The sequence below is a fragment of the Stegostoma tigrinum genome, chromosome 3, assembly GCF_030684315.1.
Source record: "Stegostoma tigrinum isolate sSteTig4 chromosome 3, sSteTig4.hap1, whole genome shotgun sequence".
NCBI lineage: Eukaryota > Metazoa > Chordata > Chondrichthyes > Orectolobiformes > Stegostomatidae > Stegostoma > Stegostoma tigrinum.
The window spans coordinates 33,081,809-33,102,047 of record NC_081356.1 but is presented as its reverse complement, the minus strand read 5'-3'; the positions used below and the strand labels follow the sequence as shown (position 1 = coordinate 33,102,047).

General features: G+C 41.2%; 1 protein-coding gene across 6 annotated transcripts in view; it reads right to left on the bottom strand.

The window, feature by feature from the left end:
• Positions 1-20,239, bottom strand: part of plppr1 (phospholipid phosphatase related 1) — a 107,958-nt gene that overhangs the window by 47,746 nt on the left and 39,973 nt on the right. For all 6 annotated transcript variants that reach the window (XR_007247191.2, XM_048527593.2, XM_048527592.2 and 3 more), the window contains exon 3: positions 3,045-3,233. Coding sequence is in view for 5 of the 6 variants with exons in the window: in XM_048527593.2 (XP_048383550.1) it covers positions 3,045-3,233 (189 nt within the window). In the remaining variant the exon portion in view is untranslated. The remainder of the gene's footprint in view (positions 1-3,044; positions 3,234-20,239) is intronic.

Sequence of the window (20,239 nt, the reverse complement as noted above, 5' to 3'; positions counted from 1 at the left end):
ACTGTCTTCTATCGTTTCGTAATTTTTGGCGTGTGCCAATTTGAATTGTTCTCAAATTTTCTAACAACTGTGCGTTATTCTATCATTCACGCTTGCTCTGGCTAAATGCTTTGCCTTTTTGCAACGACTACCAATGTTTTACCTTTTGTGCTGAAAAAGAAATATGCCTTTAGCATTCAACCTCTTCCACCCTCTCTACTGCACCCCAAAATTTCCTTTTTGGTTTTCCCTCCAATTCTCATTTTTCAACAGCTGATAACCCATGGTATTCCTGCCCTCCTTCAGTTCCAGAGAAGAAGCTTTTAACCGATTCAATGTTCATTCCGGCCTGAATTTCCATAGCAATGAAACACCTTTTACATAGAGACCATTGATTGGGATGAGGGTGAGGAGTCATTGGGGGGTGCTGGGCAAAGGTTGGTATGGAGGCCAGGAATGGAGGTGCAGAGGGCTAGAATTATTTTATTTTTGATTTAAATCTTTAACAAAGTGTGGGTACGCAGTGGCAGGCTTTCCGACAAGCCTACTGACAATCCTGGTTGGGTCAGGACTGTTTCTGCCTCCCAGTCCAGCCAGCAACGCACTCCTACAAAGTTCTGGGACACGTTGTCTCAAATCAGGTTCACAGAGCTGGGAAGTATCCAAAAAAAGTCCTGAATTTTCAGGTTTGCAGATGAAGAGAACAGTGAATAAAGTATATAGTGCCTTGTTCTTTTATTAATAGAGGCACAGAGTACAAGAGGAAGGAGGTGGTGAGGAATGTTGAACTTGTACAAGACACTTGTTAGGCTCAGCTGGAGTGTTGTGTTCAGTTGTGGGCACCTCATGTGAATGCATTGGAGACAGGGTGTTCCCAAGAATGAGGATCTTCGGTTATGAGGATAGATTGAATAAATGGAACCATTCTTCTTGAGACTAACTGAATGATGAGGCTGACAGGAGAATTGTTAAAGGTTTTCAAAATCATAAGTGGGTAGCAGAGTAGATGGGGAGAAGTGGTTCCCAGTCATATTAAGATCAAGAAGGTGCAGATTTGCAAAGAAGCAAGGGTGATGTGAGAAATGTTTCTCACATAGTCATAATACATGGAATGCACTGCATATGGGAAAAGGCAGGAAATTGGCAGGAGATGATAACATGAGACTCGATAATACAGCCTGTGTAGGCACAATGGACTGAATGCAGCACAGAAGGAGGCATCAATTCTGTGATTTGCTAGTTTCTCCCGTACATAGAACATAGAACATTACAGCACAGTACAAGCCCTTCAGCCCTCGATGTTGTGCCGACCTGTCATACCGATCTCAAGCCCATCTAACCTACACTATTCCATGTACGTCCATATGCTTATCCAATGACGCCTTAAATGTACCCAAAGTTGGCGAATCTACCACCGTTGCAGGCAAAGCCTTGCATTCCCTTACTACTCTCTGCGTACTTTGCACTTCTACTTCAAATTCCCCGCATCTGCAGTATCTTGCTTTTTATGTCCGACCACAGTTGTCAGTTGTTGATAATCACAGCAGAATGAGGATCTGAGATCTCAGTTATGAAGGGCCCTGCCTTTTTTGCACGTACATCTTATTCCCCAATCTGACCTCTGAGTTTTGAGTCTCTATAAAGAAGTCTCCAACCTTTTGCAGTGTTTCTGTTTGTCCCTGACTATGGCGGAGGTGGGGGAGGGGGTTTGGGGAGGAGAGAGATGGATTTGTTGGTACTGTGTCATTAATTACATGGATGACATAGACAGAGAGGGTTCAAGTATTTTGCACACTTCCCAAATGTGATTTTTTTTGTTTTAAATTCATACATAGAATATGGGTGCCGATGATAAGTCTGCATTTATTGTCCATTTCTTATTGCCCTTGTAGAAGTGGTGCTATGCCTACCACCAAAATAAATTTTCAATTTCCCAAAGTCCTGGAGAACATCTAATACCGCTATGAATCCTTCTTGCTAAAAACCTTACAGCTCTAGTTTAAACTTTTCAGAAGATCCCATGTCGGGTAATTCTATTTTTTTCCAAAGACATGGGATCTGGACGACAAAATGACCTTTGATTTTCCATTACCTCCTTGTTAGCTTTCAAACTTCAACAGAATATTGTGCATCCAAAAATCCTGTATTTTGAAAGATGTGTTTATTGAAGGAACTTGCAGAACACTAACAGTACTTTCTGCCAATTCTTACTCAGTGGAAAAGATAAGTTGGAAATTTTTTTTTGAACAACAATGAAATGAACCACAGCTCTCACAACACACGTTACTTCCAAAATATTTTAAAATTACAAAGTTTGTTTAAAAAGTCTCTAGATAATAAATTAGTGCTATACTGGGACCAAATACCATTCATGTACAGAAATTGTTCAATTTAGGTTTTATGTAATTTGCTAACAATTAATCCATTGTAATTCTGGAGGGTGCCAAAGATGGATGTTGCAACAAGCAGGAATGCATCGAAGATGACTGATAAGTCACATTATTCTACATGTGTTAGGCCTTTACTGATCAAATGAGATTAAGGTTTACCATAAGGATGATAATGGAGGAATTTTGAGTATGTATCAGATTGGAAAACGAAAGCCTTTTAAATAAGTTGTTCTCGAGTTAAATTATTAAAAATTGCAGAAATCCCGTGACAGAAGATGAATTGATCCTTCGCTCTATCTCTATCTTTTTCTCTCTCTCTCTCTCTTCCTCCTCCTCTTCCTCTCCCTCTCTCGTTGAGAGTAATGCTATCTGAATGTTAGATGTTTCTTGTGAAAACTCTAGATTTATTTTTTATTTACACTCAGAGGTTGCAAACAATATAATTTATCAACAGATTAAAGATGGAGCAAGAAAGTTGGGAAAAAAAACCTGGCATCAAAATAGGACACAGTCATAACTGTGCCCGAAATGAAGAAGGAAAGGAGAACTGGCATGGGGAGGTGGGGTGGGGAGCAACAGCAAGTGAAACACGAGGAGAGCTTAGCAGAGGAATGATTAGAGGAAAATGTGTTCAAAACTGGGAGAGCACCATACAGTGTAATTTATTTTACTTACAATGATGGTTGGAGTAGCTGCTAGCACACAGTACAGGACCAGTGGAGAGATGAAGCTGTCTTCTTCTGGTCCTGGGTATGGCTTCATTAAGTCACCGTCTTGGCAGAAGAACCCCTGGATATGCACCTTGAAGGTGTCTGTGCACTCAAAGTAGTAGGCGAGCAGCACGGTCCCAGACATTATGACAAGCTGAAAGTATAGCATAGTTAACACAGAGATGAGCGGTCATTAATTGCCTCAGATTATGTGATCCCAGACTGTATGATCCCTCCATCAACCCACTTATTCTTCTACTTACCAATGTGCTCTCCCCCTTGATCTTCCTTTTTAAGCCATTCTTTTGGCAGATGACATTAATAAATGCCCCATTTGGAGCTAGGGGCTGGAGCCTGTTACACAAGAGAACTGATGCTTTCAGTCGCAAATTCATCAAAGGACACAGCGGTGTCACTAATCATTGTGATCAATGTTGGTGGCAAATGCACAAAGTCTTGAAGTTAAACACAAAATAGACTCTATTTTTATCACCCCATCTGTTTCTGCAGATATTAAGTCTGATGAACTGCTGGAAGACTTGCAATTGCAATGCTCAACATTTGCCAGGCTAATTAAATTGCACTTTTCTAAAGACCAGCTGTAGCACACTTCCAAAACACGAGTGCCAAAACCTCAGTCACAGGTCAGAGATTTGTAGTTTTTCCATACAGCAGCAATCATCTTCAAAAGACAGATTTGCTGTGTAAAATTTTACTAGACATTTATCAGTATTTACTACAGTCGCTTTGTCATACAGAACTAGAATATTGCTCGAGGGGAGGGGGGCAGAGGAGCAGAGGGAGAGAGAAGAAAGGCATGGTCATGTGATATTTGTGGATTTGAAGGACGCTGCTACTAATCCTTGTTTCTTTGACTGGGGGTCTAAGAGCTTATTTGGTTTATCGTGGCAGAGCGGCTCTTGTCTTAACAAAATGTAGTTATTATATGATTTCAATTAGGTACAATTTACATGAGCGAGTTCAACATGGAATGTTTGAGCTATTTTCATCATTTCCCTTCCCAAGACTCTGCCTTAAGATTCACCCAATCCAATGATGTGAATCTTCAGCATTAAACTTTCAGTACAAGGACTTGATAGAACTGTCACAACACTCATGCAGACAGTTACTGCAATGTTTGAAGTCTTCAAAACTGCAAGCATTGCACATCAAATATCATTCAATTTCTGTCTAGTCTCGGTTAATTTTGGTGCCTCAAACAGAATAGGTTTGAGATGCACCCTGACTGTGGAATGATTGATGTCTGTTTCAAGGTGTAAAGCTCTTGGCTCTTATAAAATAACATACTACTTATCAAGCATAAAACAATGAGCTATGATGTTCTCTGTCTATATCGTGTGATTTTTCAGGGTGTTCCATCACTCCGATCAACAGCACAATGTCAGTTGTAGCCAAATTCTTTACCCAAATTCCATGAATCAATTTTAGAAATGTAGGCTAGGCCAGCATTTATCACTTATTCCTCTTTGCCCTCAGAAGGTGCTGATGAGCTGCTTCCAAAACTGTTACAGTCCATGTGCTGTAGCTACATCGACAAGCATGTTTTTAAGGGAATTCCTGGACTTTGCCATTGGGTCAATGAAGTAGCATAATTCCGAGTTAGGGTGGTGTGAGATTTGAAATTGATGGCGTTCCCACATGTCTACTGCCCTTGTCCTTTTACGTAGTACAAGTCATGAGTTTAACATTTTCTGTATGAGGAGGATCAGAGCATTGTTTTCATGCAACTTGTAGATGGTACGCACTACACTGGCAATATTCACTTCCTCCATCATTGCACACTAGTGGCAATGTGGGATGTCATTCATGTGCCCTCCTTATGTCCTGGATAGTGTTAAGTATTTTGTTGTTGGAGCTCTAATCATCTAAAAGTCCACCTCTCCACGTTCCTGTTGCATTTGTTGAAACCAATCTAATGATGCCACACCATCTTTGGGTGGAAACAAGGAGTTATTCTTGAACTTCTAGAGAAAGCAGATGTATCTGCTCCGGTTCCTTCAGGTCCTCATAAATAGGCCTGACCTACTATCATTGGACTTGATGTTATCATGCAAGTACGTCATCTTGGTATTCAAGTTAAGTGCCTCTTTGCTCTACAATGATGTATCCTCTACCACTAAGCACTAGATAGGCTAAAGACAAAGCAGAGACACCAAAGAAGATTGATGGCAGGCAATAACCTCTCTCAGTCCTTACCTAATGCCACATATTGTAGGATTGGCAAATAGTACAAATATCAGAATGGTCATCTTAGAAAATACCATACTTCCTATGCATAGACTAACCTAGATAACTGGTGAAAGCTAACTAATAATTTGTAATATGGGTAGGAAGTATAGCCCCCACAGCCTTTTAATGCTCTGAAGTTGGCAGCTCTTTGATGTATTCTAAGTTTTAGAGTCCCAGAGGCAAGTTAGATATGGAGGAGCAGGGATGTTCAGTAATTGTGGTAGAGAAAGAGTATTGCAATTCTTGATGGAAAGGCTGAGAAAGGACAGGAATCCCTGAAATGGGAGGAATTGAGGGCAGAACATGGGGAGGAGATACCGGGCATGGAAAGAGGCCTTTAAATGAGGCACTCCTCCTCTATCCAAACTCTGAAACTGTACCTTTTTCACAGTGTGTGGGATGTCCTGATGGGCATCTCCCAGTCCCTGAAGTCTTCCAACATTCTTCAAAATTGAGATGAGGCAGAGACTAATCCTTCAATGGCCACTAACTAGCCACCCAAAGGTCTCATTGGGATCAGGTCAGGCCATTCACATGGCCATATAAAAAGTTCTGGCATGGGCAGGAAGACAATGGGAAGACCAAGCAGTAAATTTCATAGGCTATTCCGCCTGCTTGCAAACACATAGTGGTTCATGAAATTGTTCCCAAGGTCTTTAGTGAAAAGTGGCTGCAAAAGATAAGACCATGGCCTGTAACAACATGCCTTTACACTGCAAATGCAATGGTTTGTAATTGGACTGTGAACTTACTCGACATTTCTTAAAGTCTTCAGAAAAAATGAATCAACAATCTGAAAGAAAAGCCCTAAATAAGTGCACAAGCATTAAAGGCAAAATAAATTTATTCAATTCTGTTTTCCAGCATTGTGGAGATTTGAATAACTTTGGGCATAAAATTACCTAATATCTAAGGGGCCCTAACTTGGCGTTATCGAAAACTACTCTCTATCTATCCGATGGAGCTTCACTCTTCAAATTTTACAAAGGTTTCTCTTCCCAGAAGTATCAGCTAATCTATTATTCTGAGAAGTGAATATTAATTAACATTATTAAAAAATGCCTTATAGCATGTTTGAGCCAATTCTTTTCAAATCCAGCATAATTTCAATCAAATTCAGAATAAATTATCCTTCAGTTGAATGCTGATAATCCCCCTTGCTTTTCACAATCACTCCCTGTACCAATGATCAAATATTGGAAGTCAGTTTTTTTGTTAGCTGGACAGTTGGCTTTCAATGCAGTAATGCCAACGGTGTGGGTTCAATTCCCAGCCCAGCTGAGGTTACCATGAGAACACTCCTTTCAACCTCTCACCCTTGCCTGAGGCACAGTGACCCTCGGGTTAAGTCACTACCACTCATCTCTCTTTGAGAGGAGCACCATTTGGACTGTAGTGACCTTGCTAATAGGCTCTGCAGACCACCTTCAAACAAATATTTGTATTTATTCCTGAAATTAGTATTGAGCAATAAATTTATTTTTGCAATCAATGCTGTTTGGAATTGAGTTCTGTGTTGTACGGCTTTTGTTGGACTGATTGGCTGCTCCATTGTTCACTGAGACTAACTTAATCACCCTCTGCCTGTCTCCCAAAGACACTGCACTCTTCCTTTCAAAGATACTTTCTAATATCTCTTTCTCTCATTCTCTCTTTTCCCCGTTTGAATGCAGTGGAAGTTTCTTTAATAGCATTGTGGGTCAACCCATAGCAGGTGGATTGCAGCAATTCCAAAATGGCAACTCACTGCCACCTTCTCAAGGGCAACTGGGGCTGGGCAATTAACGCTGGCCCGCCAGTCACCCCACATCCCGCATATGAATTAATTTTTAAAAATCCAGATCGCCAGTCCATAAAAGAATTATCATCTCCTCTTACTTTGTACTCAGTGCCTGGCCATCACATTTTCTTAAAATAAACCTTAATACAAGCTGGCACTATCTGTCAAACTCATTCTCATCTTTTTCAGTCTCTGTTTAAAATGTTCCTATTCAATACACTGTAAAGCAAACAGGGTAGTGCCCAGTCAAGATCATGTTATCTATTTCATATTTTAGAACTCTGCTGAGAAGTTGCCATATTTGTGACGTGTTTATTCACAATGTTTTAAAATGCCCACTCACATGCTTCAGTTCCCTTGACAGCTTTGTTTAGTTTCCCCGAGTCCATACCCAGGCTTAATAAGTCAAGCATAATCTGCATCAGTAGTAACAAGGCTCTCATCATTAAACACAGAATAATTGAAAACAGCACATTCTCTCAAATCCTTATTTCACAGGGCATCGGTGTTGTTAGAAGATCCATCCTAATTGCCCTTAAAGTGACAATGAATTGCCTTCTTGAATGCAGTTGAGTTGAGAGAGTTCCTGTGACACAATGGTAGTGATCCTACCTCCCACATGAGGAAGCCTGGGCTCAAGTCCCACCTGATCCAGAAGTGTGTACTAGCATCTCTGAACAAGTTCGAAAATATCTACAACTGAGTAGATTGTTAGGCCACTTTTAGAGGCCATTTCAAAATTAACCACATCATGGTTATGAGTTTGAAACCGATGTAACCTGCCTCTGCATCAGCATGACATGCCAAGACAAAAGAAATTAATAGATGTGTAAACACAAGAGACAAATGGCAAGCAATTATGTAAAAGACAAAGTGCCAGACTTGAAAGGGGAATCAACAGATAAAGAGAAATGACTAGTGAAACATTCTAACAGCCATTCAGAGCAGGAAAAATGCAGCAGAGAAATGACAGCGAGAAAATCAATGAAGAAAAGTTGATACACATAGTGGTAGTGCGGTAATATTGTTAGTTAGCAACTAATTTAAATTCCATCAATATAAGCTGGGATTGAAAGATGGTCTCCGAAGTGACTGAAAAACTTACATCAATTTTCTTTCATCAAATAATGGTGTGGTACACTAATGCCCTTTTAAAGAGGAGACTCGGTCATCCTTAACCAGTCTGGCCAATGTGCGACCCCAGGCTCTCAATATAGTTGACTTTTAACTGCCCTCTGAAGGGACAGACCAAGCTGTCTAGCTCAAGAGCAATTAACAACATTGGGAAACAAACGCTGTCTTTGCCAACAATGCTTGGAATGCAAATTGTGTGACATTTATAAAGAACAGACAACTCCTCTATTTGCCACTTCATAATGCATGCACTGAAGTTGAAAACAAAAACATAGCATGGGAGCAAGTATGAGGTGTAGATGTGAAGGAGGGACAACAAAAAAAGCCTGGAAATGGTCAAGCAGAAAGACAGGGATACTGAGAGTCAAAGTGTTCAGAGGGTGCAGTAAAAAGAGAATTGCAGGAAGAGGGGCACTTTATTTTCTGTCCAGGCAGCATCGGGGGAGAACTACTGGTAATTTTTAAAATGAGTAAACATATCATCCCTGGAAATTTGTTAAAAAATTCTAATTCTCAGGCTGTGTGGAAAAGAAAATCTATATAGTAGGATATACTTGTTAAATGCTGAAATACAACTATCATCTGACCAGCAGAAAACTTCAGAGGTGTACAGTCATAGTTTCGACAATGCACTATATAAAATTACATATACATTCTGAATAGAAAATGACCATTCAGCCAACCAGATCCCATGCAGTGTTTTGGCTCCATTTGGACTTGCTCCTATCACTCTTCTTTTAATCTGGTCTACATGATTTTTTTTAATATTTGTAGCTTCCCCTTCAAATCAGCTATGCAATTCATTTCAACAATTGCCTGTGGTGGTGAGTTCCACATTTTAACCACTCTGTGTAAAGACATTTCTCCCGAGTTCCTGGCTGAGTTTATCAATGTCTTTCATTTTTGCTGGCCCCTGGCTTAGGTCTTCTCCAACACACACACACACACACACACACACACACACACACATACACACACACACACAGAAACAATGTCTACTCTATCAAATCCCTTCAGAATCTTTACAGATATCTGAGATTGGTTGTAAATGTGGCATTAGAAGACCTGGTCAAAATGGCAATGACCTGGATCACTTCCTTGTCCATCACACCTGGACTCTTGTAACAAGTGGGATTGATTTGTGTTATCTATTTTCTATTTCATTTTGCTGTGGAAAAAATGAAAAATGCCTATTGATTTTGACTCTAGGCTGCAGTCTGTTTTAGCAGGGAGGCATACTTGGATTTGCAAATAATATGTAGATCATAAGAGGATATGGAAAACTTGCAGGCCCCTTGACTCACTTGGCTTTCAATCACATCACGCCTAATCTGAGTATAGCCTTTTCTGGCCTGCCCCCATAACCTTTGACCCCTCCCTACCCCCACCAACCACCCTCTCCCCCCAAACAAAAGATCAAACCTCTGTTTAACTCAGTCTTGAATATGCGCAGTAACTGGTCTCTGAAGGACCAAATTCAAAGGATGAATGACCTTTGACAGAAGAAATTCCTTGTCATCTGCATTTCAATTGGAAATCCCCTAAACTGAAACACTACACCAAGCCCACACACCCTGTCCAAGAATGTCAGAAAAGGAAAACTGTAGCAACCCTATCAAGTCGATTGTTTCTTGATTTAAAGGGACTATGTTTCTCCCTGCCTCCAAAGCACTGTGCAAATTTTGGTTTTTGCTCAGCATCGGCATGGTTGCTCCCAAGGTCACTAGTCAGGTCAATGAGCTGGGAGGTAGTACCAAACTACAGGTGATTCTTAACTGTTCACAGCAACAATAGTATTCATATGGTAGATTTAACATAACAAACTGTTTTGTTGGAGCACCTCCAAATCAAACTTTTGGCACCAAGTCTTGAGAGGTGATACCAGGACTGATGGTAGATATAGGTTTAAAGTATATCTTAAAGGAGGAACAGAGATAGCTAAGGCAAAGGAGTTTCAATAGTTGACTTAGCGCAGAGTTTTCTCTGCTTGCAGAGCATGGAACGCAAAATGGAAGCAACGGAAAAAAAGAATCTCACGAGCGTTTGTGTTGAAACAATATTCAAATTGATGCAGCAAGGTTATTGAGGTGGCATAAATTTCAAACAATTTCCAAAAGCATCTGTTGTAAACCGTCTCTTTCTTTCCCAGATTGTGCAAGGAGGTATTGTGAGAGAGTGGGATATAATGGGCGAGCGGGAGAACACATGAAACTTTAATATCAAAAAGCAAAACTGCAGATGCCGGAAAGCTGAAATAAAAACAGAAAATGCAGGAAAAAACTCAGCAGTTCTGGCAGCATCTATGGATATTGAAGCAGAATTCGCAATTTAAGTTAACATCAAGTCTAATATGATTTCTTCAGGACTAACTTGGATTCGTATCTGCCTACGTGTGTTAATCCTCTCTCTCTCTCTCTCTATCCTCCGATGCTGCCAGACCTGCCAAGTACTTCACCAAACTCTGTATGATAGTCATTATTTGTTTATGAAGTGTCCTTCATGAAAGGGTGGAAGCAGATTTAATAAATTTCAAAAGAGAATTGGATAATTACTTGGCGGGGGGGGGGGTGTAAACTTAAAGGATGATGGAAAAGTTGGGAGAAAATTACTTTTCAATGGGTTGGTGCAGATAAGACAGGTCAAATTGCTTTCCTTGCTCTATTTGCTTCTGAATCTACTTTCTCCATTTCCTTTAGCCCTTGTCACAGCATAAACCCTATCTAATGTGGGAGGATATTTGACTCCCAGGCTCACTCAAATATCCAGCTGAAGCCTCTCGAGACTACACTAACTGTGCAAACAGCATCCAGCGCAGACCCACTGCACCTTACCCAGTCCCTGTATGTCTGCATTTTCCACGGCTAATCCATCCAGCCCGCGCCTCTGTAGACGCCATGGGCAATTTAGCATGGCCATCCAACAAACCTGCAAATCTTTGAACTGTGGGAGTAAACCAGAGCACCCAGAGGAAACCCACGCAGACATGGAGAATGTGTAAACTCCACATACAACTGCAAGAGGGTGGAATCTAGAATCATAGAATCCCTACAGCGTGGAAGCAGGCTCTTCAGCCCAACAAGTCCACACTGACCCTTGGAGCATCCCACCAAGGTCCATCCCCCAATAACCCAAGCACCCCTGAACACTACGGGCAATTTAGCGTGACCAATCTACCTAACTTGCACATCTTTGGACTGTGAGAGGAAACTGGAGCACCAGGAGGAAACCCACGCAGGCACAGGGAGAATGTGCAAACTCCACACAAACAGGTGCCCGAGGCTGGAATCAAACCCAGGTCCCTGGCGCTGTGAGACAGCAATGCTAACCACTGAGCCAGCTGCACTTCCCAGGTCCCAGGTCCCAGGTCCCAGGTCCCAGGTCCCAGGCAGTGCTAACCATTGAGCTACCCATGCTGCCCTAAATTTCAACTGTGCCACCTACGTTTCAACAAAAAAACATTTTCTTGTTGTAATGTGGCCAGGACACATTTTGAAAATGCAGTATAAATGCAAGATCAAAATAGTTTTTCCCACCTAAAAGCTATGTTATCTTTACCCAGCTGCCTTCAGCAGATATTAGACATGAATCGCTGTCACTTCAATTTCACTAATCATTCAATCTTTGGTTACGTTTTTGACTGTACGTGCAGAATCTATAACACAAACATCTTCATTCATAATGTTAAATGTAGGCATTCATGAGACATCATAGGAATTTCTACTTAACACACTGCCATCAAAATGCCAACATTGTCAGGATCACTGAAAATTTGTTGTGAAAATGTACTGAGTTCATCTTCAGCTTGCAAAGCCTGTGACCTGCAAAGGACAAAATCTCCTGCTGCTGTTAATGATAGAGGTGGATAATCACAGCAAACTCTAAGATTTAAAAGAAAAGCAACAAAAATGCCATGAGAGTAGTCTGTAACTGAGAGGAAAGATAAATCATTTTTGAAGCTAGGTTTGGTTTGGAACTGCAGTTTACGATGTTCTTTTCCTCTAACAGACAGCAATTTATTTGATGTCAAAAGCTGCAAATTGTATCCTAATGTTTAAATCCTACCATGGCCTTCGTGAGTCATCTCACCACCAGGCCTACATCCCACCTCAGAAACATTCCACTCTGACTTCTTTGGCATCTGAGATTTTCACTGCTCCACCAAAGAGAGGGACGAGCTGGAGGTTCAGTTAAGTGCTGAAATTCCCTCCCTAAAGCTTTCCAATAAAGTACTTCCATTCAGATGACCACTTCTGGCACCTTGTGTATTTGCCAGCTCTACCAGGAAGTGATACCAGGTAAGGGTTTGTTCAAGGTATCTTGCTGTAACAAATCCTCTTTTGTCTCTTGCTTTGTCTTGGGCCTATCTAGTGATTAGTGGTAAAGAGTACGCCACTGTAGAATATTTTACAGAAGAGGCACACTGCAACAAAAAAGAGTTAAACCTGCAAATGACATACTGGTCTGAATTTAATCTCGTATACTTTAAAGTGGATATTCAATGTGACTAGTATGTTAATTTACAAGAGACTTTTTTTTAAATACGGTTCTCCCCTCAAGACTGTTCTTGGATAACAATATGTATCTACATTTGGTCAAGCAGGATTTCTGGGACTTGAGAGAGCTGGGACAGGTATCACTGCTGTCTCCGAAAGCTGGCATAGAACTCCTTGTCTCCACCCTGTAACATCAGCAGAATAGGCAGAACCAATGTAATATGAACCTTAAAGAAACATAACCTACAACATCGACCTTTCCACAACCTGTCCTAGACTTCCCCCGTAGTTGCGACAGTCAAGAAGGCACAGCAACACCTCTCCTTCTCAGAGAGCTCAGGAAATGTGCCATGTCCATAAGGCCCCTCACCAACTTCTAAAGATGCATAACTGAAAGCATATTGTCTGGGTATACAACGGCCTGCTATGGCAACTGCTCTGGCCAGGACCGTAAGAAGATACAGCAGGTGGTGTGCACAGCCCAGATCATCATGGAAGCCAACCTTCCATCCATGGACTCCACTTACACAGCTCGCCACTATGGAAAAGCTGTCAACATCACCAAACACCCATCACACCCTTGTAATGATTTACTACAACCTCTTCCATCAGGCAGAAGATACAGAAGCCTGAACACACACACCAGCAGGTTCGGGAACAGCTTCTTCCCAGCTGTTATTAGGCTGATGAACAGGCTCTCTAGCTTCAAGTAATGCTGATCTCACCTAGCACACACCCTATGCAATGTAATCTGTATGCCTTTGTTTAAGTTTGTTTGATTTGTACATCCATTGCTTACAATGATCTATCTGTACCGCTCATTAACAAAGCTTTACACTGTACTTTGGTATACATGACAATAAATCAATCAATCAATCTCAACTCTTAGTTTTTAAGTTTTTGGTCACTAAACATCAAGCATCCTTCTGTGACTCCATGTCAAACTGCAGTCTGGTGACAATGCTATGAAGCACCTAGGGGTGTCTTAGCTATGCTGAAGTGCCAAACAAATGCAAGGCTGGTGTTTCCATACAGCTCACCCCCACCTCCACGAGGTGCATGTAAAAAAAATCCTTTGACACCATTGAGAAACATAGTGCGTTGTCCCCAATGTCCTGACTAAATTGTAACTCCTCAGGTAACATTAGTAACCAGGAACCTATTTGTACACAGCATGATCCTGTGAAAAGCAACATGGCAAATCGTAAGCTCATCCATTTTTAGTGATGCCATTTCATGGAGGAACATCAACCAGGAAAATTGAGGAGAAATACACAACTAGCCTTCTTCAAAATTAGTACCTTTTTGGATCTTTTTCATTCCCAAAACGACAGCTAGGGTTTCGATATAATAAATCTTCAAGGTGTCGGCAACTCTGATGGTACTGCTCTTCCTCAATGCTGCACCAGGAATGTCAACTCAGATTCTAGAGTGCAATTTGGAAACAGCCTTCTGACTTGGGAGGTAAGAGTAAGTGGTTTAAAAGGAGAACAAATTTCTACACTTACTGACCTCACAGTGCGAGGGACCCGGGTTTGATTACACCTTCGGGCAACTGAATGTGTGAAGTTTGCATGTTCCCCCCATGTCTGCAAGGGTTTCCTCCCACTGTCCAAAGATGCACATGTTAGGTGGATTAGCCATGCTCAATTACCCGTAGTGTTCAGAGATGTGTAGATTTATGTGGGTTACAGGGGGATGGGTCTGGGTGAGATGCTCTGAGGGTCAGTGTGGACTTGTTGGACCGAAGAGCCTGTTTCCACACTGTAGGGATTCTATGATTCTAGGACCTGGAAGAGGGGTTTTCTGAATTAAAGTGGAATTAAATAGCAGAGCAACTGATTCTATTTTTTTTTGTTTCATAATGTGACATCAAAGTTTTAAAAAAGTTTAATTTAATTGCATTAGATAATGCAATAGTCAGTTGGCAGGATCAGATATGCACAAAGTTTCAAAACCTAAATGATTAAAATCTTCTTTTTAAGGTTGACTGAGTTTTAAATAAAAAGGCGTTGAAGACTTCTTTTTGGTTGGAAAGAGCAAACCTACGTGGTTTGCTACCTTCATAACTGATATTGCAGCTTTGTGGAGAGAATCCATAACGGCATGTGACACACTTTAAAACTGGAAAATATATTTTGTGAAAATGTTTCCAGTCACTCTGTTAATTATGTCACTTCCATCCTAGTAGGCAGCATTTGTACCTCTGATTTGGAAGATTTTGTTCGAGTCTTTGTTCCTGAAATAATCAAAAGCTGAGGTGGGAGAGACTACATTGTTGGAGGCAGCATCTTTCAGTTGCAATATTGAATCGAATTTTCCCTTGCAGAACAATAGAGTCTCATTTTTTAGAAAAAAAATTGGAATTTTATCTCTGATCCCCTATCTGGCGCTCTGAAAACACTTATCTGGTCTTCATCTCATTCCTCTTTGTGGGATCTTGCTGTTAACAAATTGGTTGTATCACATTTTACATTACTAATCACATTTCAAATGTATGTCTTTGACTGTATAGCACTTTGGGAATACCAAGCTAATGAAGCGATCTACATAAATTCAAATCTTTGATTTTATGTCGTCTCCATTTCAGGGGGTGGGGACAGGTGGTGTGGCAGTTAGTCAACTCAGTTGGCTAGATAGCTGTTTTGTATTGCAGAGTAAGACCAACAGTGTGGGTTTACTTCCTGTACCAACTATTGTTAAGGTCCCTCCTTCTTCGATCTGTCCCCTCACCTGAGGTGTGGTGACCCTGAGGTTAAGCTACCACCAGTCATCTCTCTCTCTCACCAGAGACTGGTCCCTCTGAGACTATGACAACTTTACCTTTATCTACCATGAGATGTGTTCAGATTATACACCTTATTTCTCCAAATTTATTACCTTTTTCACAAAACAGCATTGTCCAAATTTATTACTTTTTTCACAAGTATAGTATTATAATGTGAGTACTAAAATTGCAAACGTGGTAAGGTTTTTTTAATGCGGATTTAATAAAGACAGTGGTTGTCTCTGTGTGAGTGTCTAAAAACCACTAACAAGATGATTTTAAATTTCAGTCTAAATTCTCATTGTACTGGATCTCAAGACAACTTCTGCAGTCAAATGCAACCCAGTCCAGAGCTCAGCTCCCAGAATGATTAGCAGGAATCTTATTTAATAATACACAGCAGTACATTAAATTAAAAGAGGGAGGAAGTTAATTTAGCTATCAGTTCTCAATATGAAGTGTAGGACCTGCATGTCCACAGGTCAAGAGCTATAGTTGTAGCAGATTTCTTTCCTTGTAGACTTTGCAGCTGGCAATTGTCCTTTATTTATAGTCTTTATTTATATCTCTTTGGAGATATAATTTGACAACAATTGAGCTGTGGTGAGTACAATATAAATGCTTGAGCAAGGGATAGGCCAGTGGGATTATTTACCAATAAAGTGCTTAGTGACCATTCCATGTTCCTCAATATTGCCCGTGTATGTCTGATCTTATGGCTAAGTGTGGAGCTGGATGAACACTGCTGCTTGGCCTCCTGTGTTCATCCAGCTCCACACTTTGTTATCTCGGATTCTCCAGATCTGCAATTCCCACTATCTCTGATCTTATATAACAAAGTGTGAAGCTGATGAACGCAGCACGCCAAGCAGCATCTCAGGAGCACAAAAGCTGACGTTTCGGGCCTACACCCTTCATCAGAGAGGGGAATAGGAGAGGGTTCTGAAATAAATAGGAAGAGAGGGGGAGGCGGACCGAAGATGGATAGTGGAAAAGATAGGTGGAGAGGAGAGTACAGGTGGGCAGATAGGGAGGAGATAGGTCAGTCCGGGGAGGACGGACAGGTCAAGGGGGCGGGACTGATCTATCCCCCCCCTACCTGCCCACCTGTACTCTCCTCTCCACCTTTCTTCTCCACTATCCACCTTTGGTCCGCCTCCCCCTCTGTCCCTTTTTTTTCAAAACCCTCTCCCCATCCCCCTCTCTGATGAAGGGTCTAGGCCCGAAACGTCAGCTTTTGTGCTCCTGAGATGCTGCTTGGCCTGCTGTGTTCATCCAGCTTCACACTTTGTTATCTTGGATTCTCCAGCCTCTGCAGTTCCCATCATCTCTGATCTCTGATCTTATGACTGCTGTTTTTAGTACATACTGCTTCAGCTAGAATCAACACACTGCACTTTTGAGAGAGAAGGATCCTTCCAACAATCATTTTGATATTTAAATCAAGCTGTGGACAAGTACTCACTATAGTTTTGACTAGCTGTCATCAAACACCAGTGGATTCACATGGTAATATCCTTCCCTCTTTCAAAGATATAAAAGCGTCAAAGCAAATCCCTTGGGGATGGAGGAGGCCTTCATAAAAGCACACTTTGTGGATGGCTGAAGAGACCAATCTGTGAAAGACAGGCTCTTTCTTCCACAAGCATTGCATTTGAGTAGTTCTTGGATATCACTTTGGGATAACACAGTGTGGAGCTGGAGGAGCACGGCAGGCCAGGCAAAATCAGAGTGGCAGGAAGGATGGCGTTTCGGGTCGGGACCCTTCTTCAGAAATCATTTCGGGTTCTTGTTTTAAGTGTTGGTGGCTGTTACCGAACTGTTGTAACCACTAATCAACATGGTAACATGCATCAGGCCAAAGGTGACGTCACCATTTCCCCCCAGCGACTCCTAGGTGTGAAAATCAATATTTCCATTTTTCGTGTCACACTTGTAAGCATGCTTGAAAGGGAGCCTTTTAAGCAGTGTAATAGTCTTTTGACACTAGCCAGCTCAGCATGTGACCTCTGTTTGAGCACCAGCATTTTGGGGAAATATGCACTTTAAGCTGACTGCCATATTTGTGATTGTGTTCATCCATGAGATACCCAGAATGTGCAACAAACAATCAAGATAAAACTTGATGAGCTTCCTTCCTTGGCAGCAGTTTGGAAATGTAAACAGCACGCTGAGTATCAATTGTGGTCACACCTGAGAGCCAGAAATTAATGGGTTCAGGTTTCCTTCAACAGACCTAAACACAATAGCCCAGGGGCTGTGGTCAGTTATGAAGAAAGGGTGCTTATTACTGATCACACAGAAAAAGCCTTTTGAGGTCTCGCAATCTCTTTGGTGTGTATCTTGTATTGGAGTGATACACAGATCCTTTACTGGCTATTCCTAACATGAAGCTGGAGTGATCTCAAAGTTAACGTTATTGAAGCAGCTGATCACATGAAAAAGGATTTTCACAGATATCCAAGCAGGAAAAAAAGAACAGGAATGCATAATCACAGCTGGCCAAAAAGCATCTGAGGAGCAGGAAGGCTGACGTTTCGGGCTTAGACCCTTCTTCAGAAGTGTCTACGCCCGAAACATCAGCCTTCCTGCTCCTCTGATGCTGCTTGGCCTGCTGTGTTCATCCAGCTCTACACCTTGTTATTTCAGATTCTCCAGCATCTGCAGTTCCTACTATCTCAGAAGTGCACAACCGCTTTTCTCTCTCTGTTTTTGCTGCAAGGATATTATTAAAGTTTGGTGCATACACATGAAGTGATGCTAAAAGTTGAAATATCATGAAAGATTTTTAAGTAAACTTACGCAATCAATTTTTAAAAACCAAATAATCATAACATAGACTTTAATAACAAGCCTCATGTAAGATTTTTTTTTTAGAATTTGATTTTCTGTTTGTTAGATATTAGATTCTATTAATCACATGTAATTTCACATTCCCCATCCTGACTTGGAAACATATCTCCACTCCTTCAGTACCATGTCAAAATGCCAGAATTCCCTCCCAAATGGCATTGTGGCTGTACCTACAGCACATGCACTGCAGCGGTTCAAGAAAGCGGCTCACTACCACCTTCTCAATGCCAGTTAGAATAGAATAAATGCTGGTCCAGCCAGCGATGACTTGTTGGATGTGAGTAATTTTAAAAGTGTTGTTAGAAACCAGGTATTCCTGATTGAATAAAAGAGTAACGTTTTTAAAAGATTGCTAAGTGTTGTGAGGGCACAAGCAGTTGAGGTTTGTGCTAATTTTAATGATTGGTTCTGAAGGATGCTCACCCTGAGCAACAGATCCCAACTTCAGGATTTTTATGCTAATCTAGGCACATTTGACCTCCTGAAGTTAAGGTCCATTTCGAAGAACTCATGACAATAAATGTAGACGGTTTGCCATCAACCAACCCCATCACTCAGCAAAATCTGGCTCACAAATAGGACTGACAGTTCAGTATGATACTGTTGGGAGTCAGAAATACCTAGATCTAGAACTGAATCTTTCCCCTCAGCCCAATGTAAATTGTCCTATGAAATAGTTCAAACAAGAGCAGAGAGTTCTCCCTAGTTTCCTGACCAATAGTTATCTTTCAACCAACATCTCTCTCTAAACAAGTCTCATTGTTGTTTGTGGGATTCTGTGCGTGGTTACTGAATTTCTATGTCGCAACAGCAACCACATTGAGTGTTTGTTTGTTGCAAGGCATTTTAAGATACCTGAGGTTGTCTGTATATATAAATGTACACTTTTAGCCTTTGCAAGGTGGATTAGTCCTGCAGTCTGCATCAGTTGCTAGTTCACATACACACGGCATACACACGCCAACACAGCTAGTGTGGGGTGCTGGAACAGATAGTGAATGAGCATATCCCATACTTGGAGATAGGAATTTGCCCAGGGAGGGGTAGTATCATCATGTTTAACGTCAGTTCACCTTTTAAGAGATATGCTTTTGATATCATCACTGTATGTGACCTGAGGATATGTGTCTCATTGCCATTTTACCTTTGATCACTTGAGGCATGATGCTCTTTTGTAACCTAATAGCTTAATGTTAGTCCTGGTACTTATGTGGCTGAAGAATGTAATGTTTCTATATAAATAGTTAGTTATAACAAATGTCGGTTGAATCCTTCAATATCATGTTCTCCTCACCCAGTTTATGTTTCAGGACATAACTACCATCGCAGCATCAAATAAAACAGCCACTGGAGACAAACTCTCAATTGTGGCCGTGGTGGTGGTTTTCCACTATCTTGGCAGATGTTCAGAAAACCAACTGATGATGAACCTGACAACAATGATTTTAAACAAAGAGTTTCGCACCTTTAAGCAGCAAGAGATCCCTCGAGTACGGACAGCTGTACAGACCTGGAGATAGCAGGAACTGTTTCAGAGCTGTGTTCAGAGCTAGTGCTGTGCAGTACAGCAAGCTGGACATTCTCTGTTTCTGACAATCGATACATAAAGTGCTTTTGAGAGATTATTACTTAAATCCTTGTTATCAAGGAAGCAAAATTTTTTTTTCTGAAGAAAGGTCCAAGCCTGAAACATCAGCTTTCCTGCTCCTCTGATGCTGCAGGGCCTGCTGTGTTCATCCAGCTCTACACCTTTTGCAGACCTGGAGCTAGGGCACGGGCCATGAAGAAACCAGCTTTTTTTAATGATTAGGATATAAGTTCTTTGAAGGTAAAATATATTTTTAAAATCCCTTACTTTCAAAAAAAAAGCTGGAGCGCAGTCA